At 43.7% G+C, this 21,754-nt stretch overlaps 1 protein-coding gene across 3 annotated transcripts in view; it reads left to right on the plus strand.

The window, feature by feature from the left end:
• Window positions 1-21,754, plus strand: part of MBOAT2 (membrane bound O-acyltransferase domain containing 2) — a 111,108-nt gene that overhangs the window by 20,334 nt on the left and 69,020 nt on the right. Inside the window, exons 1-2 of one of the 3 annotated variants that reach the window (XM_029232524.1) lie at window positions 17,905-17,982; window positions 19,833-19,978. In XM_029232524.1, coding sequence (XP_029088357.1) covers window positions 17,905-17,982; window positions 19,833-19,978 — 224 coding nt within the window. Of the gene's footprint in view, window positions 1-17,904; window positions 17,983-19,587; window positions 19,634-19,832; window positions 19,979-21,754 lie in introns of those variants that run through there. The other 2 variants (XM_029232522.1, XM_029232521.1) reach the window with 2 other exon arrangements.

The following is a 21,754-nucleotide window of genomic DNA, read 5'->3' on the forward strand; positions in this document are numbered from 1 at the left end:
CCCCCGCTCGCCGCAACTAGGAAAAGCCCGCGCAGCAACGAAGACCCAACGCAGCCAAAATAAGTTAATAAATAAATTTATTTTTAAAAAAAGTAAGGACAAAGTAGGAGAAATTATTATTGAAATACACAGTGAGGTCTTTTTTGATATATCCCAATATGAACAGTAAGTGAATGTTTTATGGGAAGGTGTGCATATGTTCACAGAGTTTAAGAAGAGGGCAGATGTCACTAGTAGACAGTCGTTAGCCCTTTCCTGTCTGCCTCCCCCCTCAGGTGTCCTTGAATCCAAGCTCCTTGTCGTCCTTAGCGATGCTTTAGCTTTAGCCGTTTCTGTGCCCTGTACTCTTCCGACGGCGCGTGGTGACACGGTGAAGTCTGTAATGATGTTGGTGCTCCTTTTTCACTGTGGCGAATATTACCTGCATTAGCTCTGACAGAGACAGCCTTTCTCTTTCTTTACCCTGGGGCTTCCCTGGGCTTCTGCAGTCATGATTTCACTTGCAGATTAAAATGTCATATGGCACATTCTCAAGATTAGGTTTGGTCTTCAACATCCGGGCAAGCGCGCCTCCCTATGGCTGCAGGGGGAATGGGTGCCAGCCCAGAAGTCCCCCTGCCTCCTCGGGAGGGGTGTCCCTGGAGCACACCACCTGCACGGGTCCTGGACACGCCAGGCGCTTTCAGCCCCATAGTCAGAATTAGCACTTGTGTATTGGAAAATAGTAATTTTCAGAGCTCCTGTTTTTAAAATGGGGAGGAGAGCGACTATTTTCCAGGTCATTGGGAGTGTTATTTAGTTAATGGAGGATGTAAGATGCCTCGCACGTTCTAACTGCTCAACAAACGACATTTCGGAATACGGGCAGATGGTGTGACATCACCTGCATGTGGTGAGCGCCCACCTGTGCTGGCACGTGCTGTTCATTCTCATCGCTCCATCCACTCCACTGCTCCTCATGACCACACCCCGATGCTCTGGCTGCAGACAGACAGACGGCAGGGGCACAGCTGCCTGGTGCCTCCCCGGCCTCCTGGCTGGTGAGTTGGCAGGACTTGGAGTAGAACCCAGAGCTGGTGACACTTGTGCAGTGTGGCTTCCACTGCTATGTGCACACGTGCCAGTAAGTGCTTTTGATAGTCAGTTACTTCCGAAATGGGGGAGGGGGGATAAATTAGGAGGTTGGGATTAACACATACACACTCCTATATAAAACATACACACATATATAAAACATAACCAGCAAGTTCCCTAACACAGGGAACTATACTCAACATTCTGTAATAACCTATGAGGGAAAAGTGTCTGACAAAGGATATCTAGCTATATATCTATATAAAACTGAATCACTGTGCTGTACACCTGGAACTAACGTGACATTGTAAATCAACTATACTTCAATAAAGTAAAAAAGAAGTATATCATGGAAAGGTTTTTTTTTTGTGTGTGTGGATTTACTATTGAGTGGATAACTTTTTTAGAATTATGGGTTTGTTTGGTAAATCACTTCTAGTAGGACACAGAATGGGACCCTTAAAAACTGATCATTTTTGTTGGCAGTTAAATGGGAAAGAAAACTATTTTCTTTGTTTTGTGGGCTGGGGAGCGTAAGATTTTAATGGTCATTGTTTCTCCTTTGGGAGGAAAAAAACTTCCAAAGACTTAGTTTTAGGCAGAGAAGAAGGCAAAGTTTAAAACTCTTTAAGGATAGTTTTCTGTCACTTAAATTTGCTATTTAAAAATTTTCTTTATATAAAAATTTTTTGTTATTAAAATTAACAATACTTGCCCATTGTAGAAATTCGGAAAGTATATTATTAACATAAAATTTGGGGCTTCCCTGGTGGCGCAGTGGTTGAGAGTCCGCCTGCTGATGCAGGGGACACGGGTTCATGCCCCGGTCCGGGAAGGTCCCACATGCTGCGGAGCGGCTGGGCCCGTGAGCCATGGCCGCTGAGCCTGCGCGTCCGGAGCCTGTGCTCTGCAACGGGAGAGGCCACAGCAGTGAGAGGCCCGCGTACCGTATAAAAAATAAATAAATAATTTGAATTCCACACCCTTAGGGATAACATCTGCACTTCGAGAATTTATCTTTCTCTCCTTGGATAATGGTCTTCTGGAGCCTTTCACTTTCCATCTCAAATGTGGGGTGACTGCTCCCCTGGCCTACTGCACAGTTTGCATTCTGCAGCTTCCTTTTACTGTACCTATGAGCCAAACTCATTATTTCTGAATCCTTGCCTTCTTTCTTGGTTTAGACTTTTATTTTTGCTGAAGGGCATCTCCAAGTAACTTCCCAAGAAAGACTACATGGAAAGTAAGTTTTCTGTCTCTTTATATATTTGAAATTATCTTCATGCAACTTCAGGTTGAAAATATCTTTCCCTTATAACTTTCAAGATATCGTGCCATTATCTTTCAGCGTGTAGTATTGTTGATGAGAAGTCTGATGCTAGTCTAATTCTCTTAACGAGTAGTTGACCTGATTTTCTTTCTTGAAGAGTAGTAGTAGGATCTTCCGTTTTCCTTGATGTTCTTAAATTTCACATTGTGTCTGTGTGGATACTTGGTAAGTTTGTTCAAATTGAAGACTTATGTTCTTTATCTCTGGGAAATCCTCTGGAATTACTTCTTAGATAACTTCTTCCTTGTGTTTTCTTTGTTGTTGTCATGGTTTTCTTTCTGGAACTCTTATCTATTAGATACTGATTTCTTGGATGAATTCTGTCTCTCTTGCTACCTGTGTCTTTTGGAGACTTCCCTCAACTTTATATTCCAGCCTGTGATAGATTTTATTTTCCACAAGCGGTCACAGCAGTATTTCTGGTACTTTTCACTCCCTATCAAGAGATGAGATTTATTTCCTTTCCCCTTGAACCTGGTGAGGTTTGTGACTGTTTCAGCTGAGAGAGTACAGTGGATGCTGTGTGACATTGGGGGTTAGGTCACTAAAAGGCTACAGCTTCCATTGCTGTGGGTGTGTGTGGCTCTCTTTCTGTCTGTCTGTCTCTCTCTCAGAATGCTGGTCCTTGAACCCACCTGCCGTATTGTGAGGAAGCCCAGGGCATACAGGCCATGTGAAGCTGACTTGCGAGTGAATGAGCCTTTAGATAATTGCAGTCCCTGGCTGATGCCAAGGAGAGCGGAGATGAGTTCTCCCTCCCTAGTCTTGCTAAAATTGCAGATTCAAGAGCAAAAGGTGTATTATTGTTTTAAGCTACCAAGTTCAAGGGTAATTTTCATGTCATCAAATTTCTCATTTTGGCAATCCTGTTTTTTTAAAACGTTTATTTGAAGTATAACATATATACCCAGATCTGAAGTGTACAGTTCGGTCAGTTTTGACAAATGCATATGTATTTTCTTGTGTGACTAACCCTTGTGAAGGTGATCTTGGTAGACCAGACTATTAGGTATTGAGTTGAAAGAGATTGGCAGGAATTTGGTTAGAATATAAATAGGATAGGAAGCCATTGGCTTCTTTTTAATGAACTTTTTAAAAATAATTTAAAAATTTTTTAAATTTATTTTTGGCTGCATTGGGTCATCGCTGCTGCACGTGGGCTCTCTCTAGTTGCGGCGAGCAGGGGCTACTCCTTGCTGCGGTGTGCGGGCCTCTCACTGTGGTGACCTCTCCCGTTGTGGAGCATGGGCTCTAGGTGCGTGGGCCCCAGTCGTTGCGGTGCATGGGCTCAGTAGTTGTGGTGCGCAGGCCTAGTTGCTCTGCGGCACGTGGGATCTTCCTGGACCAGGGATCGGTCCTGTGTCCCCTGCATTGGCAGGTGGACTCTCAACCACTGCACCGCCAGGGAAGCCCCTTTTAATTAAGTTTTAATTTTAGAACTCTTTTAATTTACAGAGAGTTGTGAAGATAGACCGAAAGTTCCCATATAACCCACATTCACTTTTTCCTGTTGTTAATGTGTTACATTAGAATGGTCTTTTATCACAATTGTCCTTATCAGGGTGCCAGTGTGGTCAGCTTCTGGTGAGGCCTCTCTCCCTGGCTTGCAGATGGCTGCCTTTTTGCTGTGTGTTCATGTGGACTTTTTTTGGTGTGTGTGTGTGTGTGTGTCTGGGGAGGGAGAAGGGCAGGAGCTCCCTCTCTGGTGTCTGTTCTTATAAGGGCACTAATCCCATCCTGAGGGCCCTGCCCTTATGACCTAATTACATCTCAAAGGTTCCATCTCCAAATTCTATCACATTGGGGGTTAGGGCTTCAGTGTATGGATTGGGGGGATACAAATGTTTAGTCCATAGCAAGGTCCTTCCTGTGACCCAGGACCCTGTGCAGGATATTCCCATTTACATTTAGTTGTCAATGTTTCTTGGGTTCCTCCGGACTGACAGTTTCTTAGACTTCCCTTGTTTTAGGTGACCTGATAGCTTTGAGAGTCATCAGGGATTTTGTAGAAAGCTCCTCAGGTGGGGTTTGTCCAAAGTTTTCCTCACGACTAGTCTGGCTGGTGGATGTCTGGGAAGCAGAGCACAGAGGTGCAGTGTCACTTCCGTCACGTCATAAGCAGAGCACGTCTTTCAACCTGACCTAGCGCTGTTGATGTCAGCCTTGTCACCTGGCTGAGATGATGCTCGTCGGGGCTCTCCATGGATGCTTCTCTTTTCTACGCTGACTCTCCACATTGTCCTCCGGAAGAGGGCATCTGGGCAGCCCGCACGTGGGGGCAGGCCACCTGCCGAGCTGAACAGAGGAACGAGCTCATCTGGTTTCCTTTCGGCTTGTTAGTGCGTGGAGCGCTAGAGGAGAGCCAGGCGGAGCAGAATGTGGCGTGCGAGCAGCGGCTTTGCTCGGGGGCTCCTGGGGGAAGGGGCTGCCGTGACTTACTGGTGAGGGATGTATGTGAGGGAGAGGAGTCTAGGGCGACGCCTGTCCTGCGTGGTTGGCCTAAGCAGCGGGTCAACGATGGGGGCTCCGGGGGCGATGTGGCTTTTGGAGCGTGGGGAGGGAGCGATAGAGAGTCTCCTTTGGCCGTGTTAAACTTAGGGAGCCTGTTGGACTTGAGCACGGGATGCTGAGTAGACCATTGACGGTGAGTCTGGAGTTCAGGACGGAGGGCAGGGCTCAGGACGCAATTCAACAATTCCACTGTGCTTTCAGACTAAGACTGTGGTTTGGTAGAATAAAGAGGCTGTGGTAGTTTGATCAGAATGATGAGAAAAATGAAAATCAAACAAATGTCCTTTCTGAGAGCGTCATGAACAAAAAGAAGAAGTGATGATTTGGGTCAGCATCAGTAGCCCTGCGTCCCAGCTTTTATGGCCAGTTGAGTAGTGGGAAACTCAGAATTTGATTAGGACGTCTTAGTTTTTTCCCCGAGGAACTGTGTGCATATATTTTGGGGGTCTCGGAGACAGCCAGTGTGCAGTGCATTACATCTCCTCCTTCTTAGAGGGAAGCCAGGCAGGAGTGGGAGGCCTCCCGCAAGCTGGATTTTGACTCGGCCACGGCTGTGTCTTTTGTCTTCTCTCAGGCAGAACGCCGGCCCTGTGGCCCCTTCTGGATCCCTCCTGCTTGCGTTCCCTCTCCTGTGACCAGTGTGGGTGACCGGCTTTCCTGTCTTGGTCCCTCTCCTGGTGATGATGAAGAGAGGAGACCGAGGGATTTATATTATTTGGCGCCATAATAGGACTTTCTAAAGGTCTTTGACAGTTACACATCGAATTATGTAACATTTGACCGGCGGTACTGATGGCTTAAGTGTTAAGTTGCTATATACATAGAAGTTGGTCCATTATCACTTAGAAAATGGAGTAAGTGAAGAATTTGGGGGAATTTATAGTTCTTTCTTTTTTCCTTTTCTCCCCCAAAGCTCTTTACTTGTTTTTAGATCCTTTTTGTACCAGTACGTCTTCCCTTTTCTGGGGAGTTTTTATAAAAATCAGATTTGTAGGAGATTGTGTACCAGCACCACGTGCTCTCAGAGGATGGTGAAACCCTCCCTCATGCTTCCAGCTTCAGGAGAACCTTTCCAACCTCCCTGGGTGCCCCTCTTAGGGCTCATCCAGGAGAGGAGTGATTTCCAGAGTTTGGGGTTTATCATTTCCTTGCTTTTCTTCATAGTGTTAACCACAAACGTGTGTATCTGTAACAACATCGCGTTTAGTTTTGCTCAGTTTTGATTTTGACCTTTATGTAAATGATTCATACTGTGTGTTTTCTTCTGAGTCTTGCTTTTTCCATCAGGTTATGTTTATTTACATTGGTGGCTGTAGCTGTGCTTCGTACATTTTCACTCTGGACTAGTGTGAATATACTCTCACTTGTTTGTGTTCTCCTGTCCAAGGACGTTTGCATGGTTTCCGGTTTCTTACCGTATAAACAGTGCTGCCCTGAACGTTCTTGTTCATGTGTCCTTGTCACATGTGCAAGAGTTTCTCTAAGTTTTGTCTCCCTACTGGTGGCCTTATGGTCATGGAGATTGTATCTTTAACTTTACTAAATAATGGCAAAATGTTTTCCAGGGTGGTTATACCAGAATACAGTCCCACCGACTGTGTATTAAAAGTTCTTTTCTTCCTCATCCACACCAGCACCTGGCTCCTATTGTTACCAGGTTAATGAATTTTGGTCAGTCTTGTGGGTATGAAAAGATCTTTTGTGATTTTCATTTTCATTTTTCCTGAACGAGTGAGGTTAGTGTGTTTTCATATAGCTCCTGGCCATTTGTATTTCCTCTTCTGTGAAATGCTTAGTCCTGTCTTTTGCCTGTTTTTAAATTGCGTAGTTTGTCTTTCTCATCTTGATTTTTACAGGTTCTTTCTGTTTTGGATTTGAATTATTTCTCCATTATATGTGTTGTAAAATATCTTTTCCCAGTTTGTAGCTTGATTTTCCATTTTCCTTACGGTGTCTTTCAATGAAGACATTCTCGATTATTTATTTATTTTAAAAAGTAATTTTAAAAATTAAAACATTGTGATAACATATATAAATATATAGAAGTTACCATCTTAACCATTTTTAACTGTATGATTCGGTAGCGTTAAGTATGTTCACATCATTGTGTGACAGATCTCCAGAACTTTTTCATCTTGTGAAATGGGAACTGTATACCCATTAAACAACTCTCTGTTTCCCCTCTCCTCCAGCCCCTGGTAGCCACTATTTTACTCTCTGTTTCTATGAGTGTGACTATTCTAGATGCTTCCTGTAAGTGGAGCTCCCCTCATGGGGTCTGAACCAGCTGACCAGCTAGGCAGACCACGTCAGGTCAAGGATCAGAAGTATGTATCATGTTTGTTTGGGGGGTTTTGGTATATTTCATAATCTAGAAGTGTAGATAGAGGGTATTCTTATTTTCATATTAAGAAACTATTGCATAAAGAGGTAAAGAATGCCAGAGACTACCTGGTCAGGGCCAGAGCAGGGATTTGTGTCTATGGTTTATTAGGTAGTTATGAGCTGCTTACTTTAGACCTGCAGCCATCGGCCTGCTGTGATGCGCTTGGTGCCATTCACCATGGCCCCGTTTCTGTGCCCTTTGATATGTGTAGTTCCCAGCAAACTAGTTGCATCTCGATTGCCTTTTCCTTTGAGGGGAAACTTTATTAAAGTCAGTCGTTCACAAACTTGACTACTTTAACTTTCATTAGTAATACGTACTTGTGACACATCTCAAGAGACTCCCCTCCTATACGTCGAAATCACTGCCTTTGATGACTTAATTATGAGACTTTATCAGCTCTGTGGTGCTGCTTAATATTTACCTTGGAGTTGGTGTAAATATTTGATAATCTGTGTTGTACAGATGGTCTGCCAGCTGTGGCTGTGGCTTCCCTCCTAGCCCGAGAGCAGAAACTTGTTAGCAGTTTGCTGGGGCAGTCAGTGTATCAGACTGGTGGAGTCTGGCCTTCCAGGACAGCCTATGTGGCAGGACCCAGGTGGATCTCTTGTGATTGATTTACCACATGACACTGCAGAGTTTGGAGGTCAAATTCTTACTGTGATTTAAGATCCAAGAATTACTTTTTAGCTCCTGCTTAGTATTCAAATAACGTCAAGCAATAGGAAGAAGAGATGACACATAAATTTGGAATAATATGGCGATCAGAATAAGGTAAAACAAAATATGAGTTTGCAAGTGTTTAACACACATGTGTTACGTGCTGGTCGTATGTCAGAAACACGCTGAGGAACACAGTGAACGAAATAGACAAAAGCCCCTGTTCCCATGAAATGTACGTTCTAGTGATTATCTTAATGATTTACTATAGGATGGTTCAAGCTACGTGACACTAACAGGCATAATGATCGATCGTGATTTTCTGGGTAGCAGTGTCTGAAACCTTTAAAAGTTCTAAAAAAAAAAAAAAAAGGAATTAAACATGCTTACATTGGCTCATTCAGATAATGTGTTGTTTAAATGCTTAATGGCTAAATATTCCAAAGGCAAGGTGTTCAGATCCCAAGCCAATCATTAAAAGTTAATACTTTTTATGTTGACATGATTGTTATTGAAAGTGTACTGTTTTTGATGGGAGGCAATGTAATTTCAAAATCAAGTCAACATATTTGTACGTTGATATTGTATTGAACTGAAATCTGATGATAATGAGGTAGCCCAGGAGAAAAGTGAGTCTTTTGCATCATTTGAAGCCTTGTGTAATTAATAGGATAGCTAAGATTGACTTTTTTTTTTTTTTTTTTTTTTTTAGGGTGGGTGCTTTTTACCCAGTAGCACCTAGGCCCCTGGATATGCATGCTTTCAACTTAAGTCACTATTCTTATTGGGACTAAAGCTTCTAATAGTCATAGCAGAAATGAATGAACGAATGGTATTAGAAATATAATAAATAAGTAAACAGATTTACAAGGTACTTTGAGGTAGTGATGAGAACCGTAAAGTCAGTAAAATGAGATATAGTATATGTTAAAACATGATTGGGATGCTGCTTTAGCTTGCAAGATACATGGACCTTTTGAAGACGTGATGTTTGAGTTCTGATGTGAAGGGTGAAGTGTCTGCATTTTGTGCATTCCAGGTATGGGGGCCTGGGGAGGCTTTGGCCTTGAGGCGGAGGTGCGTTTGGTGTGTTAGGGAAGATCCCGCGTTGAAAGGTAGCCAGCGAGAGAAACAGTGGTAGATGAGGCTAGAAAGGGGGCCTGGCTCTTTGAGGGCAGAGTAAGGAGTTAAGATGTTATGTTGACCATGATGGGCAGTGTGCTGGATGGAGTGTTTTTTTAAAGAGGAGGACTGACATGGTCACATGACTGCAGTGTGGTGCCCGACTTGGAGAGGCAAGAGGGGACATAGGGAGCCCCTGTGGGCTTGGGCGTCCAGGCAAGAAGAGACGGCAGCAGTGGAGATGGAGACAGGGCATGCATGGCACATGCAATATGGAGACAGAGCTAAAAGGACTTAGGGACGGATTTGACGTGGAAGGTGTTAGGGAGTGTGTGCTTGCTGGGTGTTCGGTTGAGCCACTGAATTTGTGCTGGTGCACTGGCTGAGATGGGTAGATGTGGGGGAGAAGTTGCCTGGATGACTAAGTACCCTTTTGACTGCAGCGAGTTTAGGATACTTATTATTGTTCAAGGAGGTGGCGAGTCTGAAGCTCCGTGGAAAGGTCAAGATTAAAATTACAAAGTTAGGTGTCAGCAGTGTAGACATGAATTCCTGGGAGAGGATGGAATCTTCAGTTTCCTCCTTTAAGTTGAGGAAGTCGGACCGCTTGGTCTTTCCTTCTTTCTGAAAATCAGACATTTATTGGGTCACAGAAGCTGTCTGTGAGAAACTTGAAGTGATGGGAATTTTCACTAAAATTCTTTTAGCTTTTTAAACCGTGAAAGTGACGAGTGGGAAGGAAATACAGGCGTTTAAGTATTCCACATCTGTATTCCTTCCAAAATTGCTTGTCCACAAAGCAGGATATATAACTGAAATGAAATACCTTTCCAAAAGCAAAGGTAATCTCAATCACATTGTTAAGGTTTGCAGTTAAACCCAAATGATGGTCAATGTGGATTTATTTTTATTAAAAAATTTAAACAGCTTTATTGAGGTATAATTGGCGTACAATAAAATGTGCCCTTTTAGAGTGTACAATTGAATGTTTTGACAAATGCATCCATCCGTAAAACCACCACTGCAATAAAGATAATGCACGTCTCCATCACCCCAGAGTTTCCCTGTGTCCCCTAGTAATACCCGTCTCTTGCCTTCCCCCTGCCCTGCATCCCCAGGCAACCATGGATCTGCTTTTTGTCATTATGGATTAGTTTGCATTTTCTAGAAATTTGTATAAGTAGAATTGCACTCTTCATTTTTCTGAATTCTTTTACTCAGTTTAATTATTTTGAGATTCATCTATGTTGTGAGTGTCACAAAAGTTCATTCCTTTTTCTTGCTAAGTAATATCCTCTCTGTGGATGTACTAGGATTTGTTTATTGCATCATTGTGAATTTAGACTCCTTTTCCTTTTTCCCTTTAGTAAGTCTTCCGATTTGCTAATATTATTTGTAACCACCTAAGAGATAAATATTGAGTTTCTCTCTTTCACCACAAATGCTCCTAATAAAAGGGGAGATGGTTCCTTGTTCTTATATTTATTTCCCCTTTATCCTTTTTAGGAATGAGCTCCTCAGTCATTTGTAGGAGTACGTTTGACAAGTGGTGTTGATGCGAAGCAGATCAACCCTTGTTTTGTGTCTGTGCTCTGTGTGATATTTTGGGATGTGTGTATGGTGAGTTTATTTTATCTGGATTCAGCTTATTTCCGTCGATTGCCTTTACTTGAGTTTCCTAATTTAGCAGTTGTGGATGCAATTAATCTAGCACCTTTTAATTTTACAAGCAGTTAGAAATAAATTCCTTCTTAGTTCATAGGAATCTTATATAGATGGCAAGACTGAAATTAAACTCTCATTAACCTCGTAGGTAAGAGGTGTGTCCTTTTAATCTCTGGTGTCTTGACTGAATCACTTGCTTTCTGCTTCTGTTTCGGTGCCTTTGAGAAAGCTTACTACTTTTTGGTTTCTGTGGATGATCTGAGAATATACTTCAGGATCTGTCAGAGCCGGGAGTCTGGCTCTTTTTAACGTCGTCAAATTTAGCACAGAGTAGGAGGTTAGGGGATGTCCGGGCTCTCACGTTGCAGCTCTCTGTGCTGTTGTCCGGGAAGGAAGAGGAGGGAAAGTTGTATCTAAGGGCCGGCCCTGTCCTGGTGGACACGGGGCTTTGCGGGCTAAACCCAGTGTGCTTTGTTTATGTGGGATTCAGGTAGGCAGTTGCCATGTAATTCAGGAGGCAGGATGGAGCCCCAAGAGGCATGCCCTCTGCCTCCCAACCTGCCTGGCAGCCACCGTTGTTATAGTTCATTTGTGTGTCTTCTTGCCCACCTCTGAGTTTTATGAGTGCAGAATCTGCCATGTCTGTGCTTTCTTCTACCTAAATAGCGTTTACAGAATGTTGAGTAGAATGCATACTTATGCTTACATATTTATTTTTTATTTCTTGTTACGGAGTTTCTAATTGGAGCAATTATTATTAAGGCCTTAAGTCTCCAAGGAAGAAGGTAAGATATGAGCTGTTATATTCATAATACTCTATACTATTTAGGCAAACTCTTGAAGCATATTTTTTTCCTCCACTCTTTCAGTAAATTAAAAGCACAGATGGAGCCAGGCACTGCAGTCTGGGATGGGTAGGGATTCATAGATGAATAAAATTTGTTCCCAAGCCCTGAGAAGTTCACAGCCTAGAGGGAAAGTCAGACTAATAGTCCAATAAGTGACAAGTGCTGTATAGAACTGATTTAAAAAGTGTTCTGGAAGCCCAAAAGTATGAGTACAGGTTCCATAGTTTCTATTCGAGGAGCAGGGTGATCCCGTTAACCAAGATACGGGTCCTTGGAGGAAACAAGCCAATTGAGTAGAATGGTAAGATAGATGAGGATGCAGTGAAGAATTCTGTTCATGTGTCCAATTTGAATTTTGTGCAGAATGTTATTCTTTTGGCGAATCTGTAGATTCTTATGGCAGTTTATAAAGACTTGTTTCCCAAAGTTTTGGTTGGGATTCACTTTTACTATTTATGGGGAGGTTGTGGTTGTTGAATTAAATGAGTTTAATTTACCAAAGTTGCTTCTAGTAGGAGTGGAGTTTAATTTACCCTATGCTTGAAAGAGTTGTTTTTCTGTGGCAGGGCCTAATCATGTTTGAAAATGCTTATATGCTGTAAGACCTGGCTGCCATTGTGTTAACTTTAGTAGGATGAAGCTAGCAATGCAGACTCAGTGTAGGGAGATGAGATAATTACAATCTTAAATCCTGGTGCTCAATTTTTGGTTTGGAAATTCGAAAAGAAGCATGAATTACTTTATTTATTTAAAGAATCAATTTTATTTATTTATTTTTGGCTGCGTTGGGTCTTCGTTGCTGCGCGCGGGCTTTCTCTAGTTGCGGCGAGCGGGGGCTACTTTTCATTGCAGTGCGCGGGCTTCTCATTGCGGTGGCTTCTCTTGTTGCGGAGCACGGGCTCTAAGCGTGCGGGCTTCAGTAGCTGTGGCACGCGGGCTCAGTAGTTGGGGCCCGCGGGCTCTAGAGCGCAGGCTCAGTAGTTGTGGCACACGGGCTTAGTTGCTCTGCGGCATGTGGGATCTTTCCAGAGCAGGGATCGAATCCGTGTCCTCTGCTTTGGCAGGCGGATTCCCAACCACTGCCCCACCAGGGAAGTCCCAGCATGAATTACTTTTAAAACATTTATTTGGGGGTAGATAATACATGTCCATGGTGCAAAATAAAAAGCTGGACAGGGCTGTACAATGACAAATAAGTCTCCCTTTACCTCTGTCCTGTACCCTGAAGGGCAGCCACTGTTACCAGTTACTGGGGTTTCCTTCCAGAGAATGGTGTGGTAGAGACTGCCAGCTCTTCCCCAGAAGTCAGTTTTTTTCCTGTCCTGGCATGTTTCCTGGTCAGCCTTGCAGGGGGGCGGGCTCTGTGACTAGCTCTGTGCGTGAGTATGAGTGACAATGATCCGCGTCCCATTTTCAGGCGAGGGCTCTTTAGAAACAAGTGTGCCTTTTCCATCCTCTCACGTTTCCCTTCCGAAGGCCGGATGCAGCCATGATGAGGTTCTGGGTGATGGCATCACAAAACGGAGCCAGGACCCCGAAATCATCTGTGCAGGACGGCTGCCCACTGCCCAGGAATATCTGCTCTAGACTGTTACCTGAACCTCAGTTTTGTTGGAGCCATTGCATACTTTTTTGTGTGTCTGTTTATTACAGCACCTAATGTTACCACAGCTCTTACATAAAGTTTAACAAAAAATTAAAAAGCCAGTATCTCTGTAACCACCCTGGACAAGAAACAGATGATCGCCTGCACACAAAAGCCCCCTGTATGCCTCTCACTGTGACCTCTTCCCTTCCTCCATAGATTATCACTTTGCTGACTTCAGTGATATTCATTTCATGCTCTTTATAGTTTTACCACTCATGTGGGCATCCCCAAACAGCATGGTTTATTGCTTGTTTGGGGGAACTTTTTGTAAACATATGTTTTTATGTTGTATGTGTTCCTCTGAGTTAAATTCGGGAGACGTATGGCTTCTCTCATACAGCGTTGTGTGTTGAGTTTAGTCCATATGCTGTAAGAAGCTGTAATTTTTCATTTTCATTGTTCTGTGTGTTGCCTGTTGTATGAACACACCACAATATATTTAGCCGTTTTACTGTTAATGGGCACTGGGTGTTTTCTAGCATATGGCTATTATGAACAGCGCAGTTTTGAACATTCTTGAACATGTCTCCTGATCCCCATGTTATACCTCTAAGTAGTGGAGTGGCTGAGTCCTAGGGTGTAAATATCTTTAGTCCTGTAAGAAGGTGCTGAGCTGTTTCCCCAAGTGGTTGTGTTAGCGTGTGTGAGATCCCATTGCTCCACACCGTGGTCTACTTGGTATCGTCAGACTTAAAAAGTTTGTCAGCCTGGTCGATACATGATGGTATCTTATATGGATTTAATTTATATTATTTCCTGAAGATACGAGCGGTTCTTTGCCTTGCCTTTGGGCCCCCTTGTATCTACTTGACTTTGAGGTTGGTCGATGAGGACACATTTCTCAAACATAAAGCACACGAGTTTTGCCTGCGGAATTAAAAAAAAGAATTCAAGGTTCTGTTTCAGACCAGGGGAATAAGAACTCTGGGGCTAGTATTCAAAACTCTGTTTCTAATCAGCTATGCAGGTGGTTATTACGTAGCTGGACTTACGCTGGTAGATGCCAGCACAGTGCTGAGGGTGCTAAAGTTTGTATCTGTGGGGCCTTGAGAACCCCTAGGATCCTTGGCCATGGGCTGTGTGCCTCATTCCCCCAGCTCCGCCCATGCAGGGTCTCCCAGAGACTGCCTGTTTACCTTGGCAGCCACTGGCTAAGAATGTAAGTATGCTACCCAAAAGCCATTTATACCAATAGAAAAGCAACATTAGATGTAATTTATGTTCCACTGATAGAGACGTGGAGACAGCAGCTGATCTGGGGGTACTTCTGTTGATTTGTTGAGTATTTTGCACTTCATCTTTTTAAAATTTTACTGAAGTCTAGTTGACTTACAATGTTGTGTTAATTTCTGCTGTACAGCAAAGTGATTCAGTTATACATATATATATATATATATATACGTTCTTTTTCACATTCTTTTCCATTGTGGTTTAACACGAGGTGTTGAATATAGTTCCTGTGCTGTACAGTAGGACATTGTTGTTTATCGATCCTATATATAACAGTTTGCATCTGCTAATCCCAAACTCCCCTCGCCCCGTTGGCAACCACACGTCTGTTTCGTAGATAAGTTCACTTGTCATATTTTAGATTCCACATATAAGTGATATCATATGGTATTTGTTCGTCTTGAGCTGCCTTGAAATTTAAGTTTTTTCACTCTCAACTTATTATAAGCCAGTTGTTGGCTTATTATAGAATGCTTGGCTCTGATGTGGCGGTAATTAACTGTCATATGGCATGTGTGTCAGTTTATACATTTTTTCATAAGAGGTGTAGCTGTTGGTTTGGTATGTCCGTGGAAGGAGGTGAGCTGACAAGCCTCCGATGTCACTGTCTTGGACCCTTCCCTCCCTAGATGCTTTTGCAAATTTGTTTGGGGGTATTATTAATAATTTCTTTGAATATCCTTAAAAATAAGTGAATCTTGTTGCTATTTCTTTGGAGTGGCATAAATTACTGAGCAGTAGGCTTTCACCCTGCACGCCTGGACGCTGACTTAATTGTGAGATTGAACCACGTCATCTGGTGTCGAAGAAAACTCTTCTCTCACCACCTTATGTGGAACATGCTCCTCAGAGAGCATCCTCTGGTTTGTCTACAACAATTGCTTTCATAGGTACTTCTATGTGCAACTTTTCACAAAAGTTAAATTTTTAATTAAAAAAATCTTAAATTAGCTAGATTTTTCACCCTTGTTTCTTTCCCCTTCCTGTGCCCTGCCTCCCCTCCCACCCCCCACTCCCAAATTTCTGGGGGCACTTCTTTGAAGGTACATCAGGTCATTTGTATAGGTATATTTTCAACAAAATGGTGTTGAAGAAAAGAACATAAAGTCTTTTGGGTCTATATTTCTTTCCATTTGGAAGAAAGCTTGTACGAAGGGTTGACCTGTAACAAACCAAAACAAATGTGCGCAAGCTCAACGCGGCTTCTCTTTTATTGTGCGTATTAGGTGTGGGAAGTGGCCGTTTGGTGGCATTTTGTTAGCTAGGAGGGACACACTTTGCGGATCGCGAATTCTCTATATGGTCTTGTCTGTAGCAATCAAGTTGGACCTTCAGACCTTCTCTAGAAGTAGAGAGGCAGCCGTTGAACAGCCTAGACTCAGACCTGGGTTAGAGCCTGGGGTACTCACTTGTGTTGTAAGTGACCTTGAGCTGGCTGCGTAAACTCCGGGAAGTAGCACCTTGCTTCAAGGATTAAAGGCGGGAAGTCGTGGAAAGGGCCAGCCCGTGATGTGATGGATGTCCACGCCTTGTAGGTCTGTTAGTTCTCTCTTGCTCTGTTTCCGTCGACAGTATGCATTTGCCTCCCCAGCCCTACCCCGCCCAAGAAAGAGTGACTAAGATACGGGAAAGTTTTACCTTTAAGACCTTTCGCAACAGCTATTTGTACATCTGGGTGTGTGCCCATTCTGGTGTTTCCTATGTAAAGTAACAGTCTGCATTTCCCCACCTGCATATCCTACAGGGTTTTTTTTCTTGATATGAATTGCTGCCCCCTCCTCCTCGAGTTGCCACCGTTGTCTGACTGGCCGAATCCTTCTTCTCCTTTGCAGCCCAGTCACAAGGCCTGGATTCCAGCTGTGCCTCTGGATGCTCCCCCAGGTCAGGGTACTTAATTGCACCTGCTCCCGGGGCTCTCTCCCTGGCACTTCAGTTGTACCCTAGTTCTGCGTGCTTTCAGGGCAGGGTCCCACTTCATGCATCTTGCGTCTCCTGCGCAGCTGTCCTGGCCGCTAGTGGATAACGTGTGAATTATTCGTAGGCAGTATTAATTTGGACGGGTTACCTAAACACTGGGACTTAGCTTCCTCATCTGTGAAATGTGGCTTTCTGCTCTGGACATGCTCTCGCCAAGCTCACTGATAAAGGTGCAATTGCCAAGGTAGGTGGCTTGTCTTGGATCTTGTGCCCTGTGACCTGACCGTGACCATGGCCTCTTGAGCCTCCTCTGGCCCCGCCCACACACAGTGTGCCCATTCTTGCTGCTGTGACTTGGCCCGGCTGTGACTTGCCTGCTGTGGGATTCTGCCCTGGGCCCCCTTGTCTGTCCACAGCTCTCCTTCCGCCGTGTCCATCACTCCCAGACTCGCATCTGCTCTGCTGGCTCCAGACCCGCCTCGCAGATGTCATCTGAGCGAGCATGCTTGCCCCCTGCACACTCTCAAACTGAGCGTGCTCGAGGTGGGGGGGAGTCTTTCTCCCCTAGGACCCACGCCTCCCCGCATTGGTTCATGTCATCATCCACTGATGACTCACGGCCTTTCCTCTTCCTTCAGGCCCTGGTCCGGTGGCCAGTCCCAATGGCTCTGTGGCCTGAGTGTCCTTTGAACTGGCTCTTTCCTCTCTGTCTCCTTGCCACTTCAGGCCCTCCTTTCTCAAGGAGGCTGGAACAGCAGCGGCCTGCACCCTGTTGCTACACACTCCTTATTCTGGTCCTTCTTTTGCGAAAGCAGAGCTTGGGTCACATGTTGTTGGTGTTTTTTGTTTTGTAAATTAATTAATTAATTTTATTTTTGGCTGCATTGGGTCTTATTTGCTGGACGCGGGCTTTCTCTAGTTGCAGCGAGCTGGGGCTACTCTTGTTGCGGTGCTCGGGCTTCTCACTGTGGTGGCTCCTCTTGTTGCGGAGCACGGGCTCTAGGCGCACGGGCCTCAGTAGTTGTGGCACATGGGCTCAGTAGTTGTGGCTCGCGTGCTCTAGAGCTCAGGCTCAGTAGTTGCGGTGCACGGGCTTAGCTGCTCCGTGGCATGTGGGATCTTCCTGGACCAGGGCTGGAACCCATGTCCCCTGAATTTGGCAGGCGGATTCTTAACCACTGCACTACCAGGGAAGTCCTTGTCAGTGTTTTTTCATCACTCATGGGCTCACCTATAAACGCCTCCGCAGGACATGCAAAGCCCCTCTCTCTCTGAACCCACCCCCATCCTGACGTCACCTCCCGCTGTCCCCACTACCCCTGCTGCTTTGCATTTTCAAGCCTCAGTGCTTCCTTCACATTTTGGGGTTTTTTGTTTTTGTTTTGTTTTTGCTGAAAATGCCCTTTCTCTAATTTTCCAACACCGTGGTTCTCATACCTGGAGGATTATTGGGACCTGTGTTGTTCTTTTTGAATTATCGACTTCTGCGCCTGCCCCCAAAGATTTTGATTCGATGTCTGGAGTGAGATCTGGTCTCATTTTCTGTAAGACGACAACGTTGAAATGGATGTTTACAAAGATACAAAATTCTGTATGTCAGTGGTTCTAGAATGCTTCTGTATTAGTTCACACTTTGTTTTATGTTAGACAAATATGAAAAGAGAGAGAGGGGAGGAGGGAGAGGGAGGGAGCGACTCCTCGGATGTTTGTGGAGATCAGCTGTCATTAGGTCTTATGTCCCCAACTTTGTGACAGTCAGCCCTTCATGCTGTTTCCTTTGGGGTGTCCTCAAAGCACTTTCTGTATAGTCTTTAATAACTGAGTTGAAGTTCCTGGTGCATGTGTTTGCTTTTATTTTTATTTATTTATTTATTTATTTTAACATCTTTATTGGAGTATAATTGCTTTACAATGGTGTGTTAGTTTCTGCTTTATAACAAAGTGAATCAGTTATACATATACATATGTTCCCATATCTCTTCCCTCTTGCGTCTCCCTGCTTTTTTCATTAGATTCTAAAGCCATCCAGGGCTAGCGCGGGGCTTATGTGTCTTTTGATTTCCCATGCTTTGCCCAGAGTAGATGCTCCGTACGTTTTTGTTTAGTTATGAGATATTTGAAAGTTTTTAAACTGTAAGAAGTTTTGTAGATGTGAGTAGTTATTAATGTCAATATTCATTTTTCTGGTATATCTACTTTTTGCTTAATTAAAAAAATATTGTTGGAACCCTTTAGGAGAGAAAAAGTGCTTAGAACCTGTTGGAATGACATTTTGCTTGTATTAAGTCTAGCTGTTTCAAAGAACAATGGTCTCTCAGACAATGTACAACAATGTTCAACTGTTTTTCTCCTTGTAATGCAAGAAAAAGCACATAGTTGTCTGTGTCTTTAGGCAGAGATATCTCTGTGGATCTGTGGCAGCATCGACATGTAGATGGTGTGATTTGTTCCTAATTTAGGTCCCTGCAACAGTGATTTTGTTGTTGTTAAATGTGTTTCTTACAAGTTCCTAATGTCAAATGTATTTTTCTTGTATTTGTAGATTCTAAGGCATGTGTACCTTAACGTTCTGTGAGAATCTACTTCATAAGAGATAGAAATGCAGGTTTTTCTTGAGTCTTTAAACACCACAGGAGAGTCTTATTTGTAGTTTTTTATTTTATCATTTTGCAAGGGCAAAAGTAATGTTAAGGGAGAGAAAAGAGCCACAGCACTATTACCAGCTTGTACGCATTCCTGAAAATTGAGAACGATGTCGTTCCTGGTGAGTTATGAGGACATTTAAGAACTTGCCTTGGCAGGCTTGGGGGTGAACGCTATCCCTCATGGCTTTCTGGAGGCTCCTTTCTCTTATTCACCTACTTGCCTCCTGGACCAGTGCTTGAGGCCCCCAGAGCTGAGACATTTGGTTCCTTTCAGTGGTAGTTTCAGACCAGCAGCATCCCCTTGACTCCCTCGCCAGGGATGGTACGGAACTCCAAATGGAAGAGGGTGCATTCTACAGACTCTCGGGGATCTTCACCAGATCCTGACCCAGAGGAGTTTTGGAGAAACTCAGAGCTCTTCTTTTCCACCAGTTACAGGGCCGCCCAAGTCATTAAAATAAGTTTCTCTTTCTCTCAAACCATAGGGTACCCCGTGCTTTCCATTTCTGTGTCTGCATCCCTGTGTCTTCCAGACCGCCCCCGCCCAGGCCCCTCCCCACGCTGGGCGCCAGCGTCCCTGCCAAGTGTAGCACCCAGGTGTGCATCAGCCCTTCACTTTGAACTTGAGGCTGTCATCTCTGGGAAGACGCCCCAATTTTTGTTTTGTTTCTTTAGTAAACTGGGAGATCTTAATTTTCTGTAACCTTGGTGTTTTTGTCCTGAGAATTTAAATGTAACATGAAATGAAAAATTCAAGTCTGTGTTGCTAATATGAAATTTTAATTTTTCTTTACAGGTCAACTTTGTAGTGTGCCAAGTCTTTGCCTTGCTAGCAGCCATTTGGTTTCGAACTTACCTACATTCAAGCAAAACTAGCTCTTTTATAAGACATGTCGTTGCTACCCTTTTGGGCCTTTATCTTGCACTTTTTTGCTTTGGATGGTAAGTAATTATTTTGATCATATTTAATGAAGACTTTGGACGTCTTTGTGAATTGAGTGTGTAGAAGGATACATTATGTAGAGTTTTATTCTTATAGTTACTAAAAAGTTTTATATTTTTATTTTTAATACAAAAAAAAGAGTGGAGAGTGGGCTCTGTCTCTTCAGTTGGGGTTCAGAGGGCAATTTCTTATTATTTATAACTTATGAAAAAGGACAGATGAAGAAAAAGGATATAAAGACATTTTATTCTGCCATGAGTAGCTCTTTCACCTGTTTTGCAGGTCTTTTATGCCAAGACAAATGAACCATTTAAAATAGCTTTTTTCTTTCTGTGCAAGTGGCTTTTAAGAGTCTGGTAAAGCCCATTGATAGAACTCTATTACCGTTTTTTAGATTCTGCCATTAGCCAAAAGAGGTTTCTTGTTTGGTTGGTTTTGGCGGGGAAGAATTATTTAGCATGGAAAGCTTTTATTTATGGCCCTTCAGATGCTGTGTGTATCCTTCACTTAGCTCCCTTCTTAATCGTCAGGGCTGTGAAGCAGTACAGAAACACTGTCACTTCCTGTTCGTCCCAGGTGACGGTGGTTGAATGTGACAGAGGAAATCAGGAGAAGCACACAGTGTCTCCACGAAACAGCAGAGACGCTCAGTGGGAGGACTCTCTGCTCTATGATTTCTCCCGAATTTTCCCTCTTAAGTGAGAGCTTATGCTGCTTGCTCATTTGCTATGTTTACACAGTCCCAGAGAAGGCTTTCTAGGTCTGCTGGTCGGCAGGCCGTTGCTGGACATGGAAATTCCCTGAGAGGATGGAAATGCGGTCACTTGATCCGTGGTTTAGCAGCTTCTGTCGTGGGGTGCAGACTGTTGGACTTTGACAGTGCCTCTGCACTTGTCCTAGGAGGTTGTTCTTGATTCTCGGGAGGGTTGAAACGTACTGGTATTTCTGAATCTAGTTTTTGCCTCTGGCAAATTGCACATGTGTCCTAGAAACTCACGTGAAATCTGAGATAATTTATTCAGTCTCTGCCATGTTGCCCTGTGACCAGTCCTCTGACAGGCCCTGCCGGTGGTGGGTGTGTGCGGAGTCCTTGGGGTCTCAGTGGGATCTCTTACATCAGATCTAGGCATGGTTTCTCCACTTCCTTCATAACATCAAGTTTATGTCATCAAAGTTTTCTTAGGTTTCTCAGGTGATTCTATTTAAACTTCTTGTAAATCATGTCATGGGGGTAGTGTGTATGTGCGTGTGTGTGTATTTAGCTTTGTGTTATGGAGCCTTTCGAATACAGAAGTACAGAAAATAATATAATGAACCCTCCTATATCCATTGTCCAGCTTCAACGATTATTAAAATTCTACCGTTCTTATTTTATTCTTTCCTCAACTTATTTTTCTGGAGTATTTTCAAGCAGATCCCAGTCTACACATTTCACCCATACATACTTGGTGTTCAGTGTGTATTTCGGCAGCATATTTTGAGGAGGGGTCGGGGAAGACTTGCCGTCCAGAGTGGCCAACTCCGGGACACCCTTCACGTTGCAGTCTGTGGACACAGAGTAGAAGACTGAGATGTGAGCTGTGTTTTCTGGGGCCGTGTGACTCGGAGCACTGCCAGAGGGGAGGTCTTTACCGACAGGGTGCTTTCTTGCTGTGAAGGCTTCTCACATGCTTTATCACAGTGTCCCGAGGAACCCACCTTAATGTCAGGTGGTCCTAAGTATTTCAAATTATATGTGATAGCCAGGTTTTTTTTTTTTTTTTTTTTTTTTTTTT

The sequence above is a fragment of the Monodon monoceros genome, unplaced genomic scaffold (assembly GCF_005190385.1).
Source record: "Monodon monoceros isolate NGI ecotype Baffin Bay Population unplaced genomic scaffold, NGI_Narwhal_1 Super_Scaffold_19, whole genome shotgun sequence".
In the NCBI taxonomy this organism is placed as follows: Eukaryota; Metazoa; Chordata; class Mammalia; order Artiodactyla; family Monodontidae; genus Monodon; species Monodon monoceros.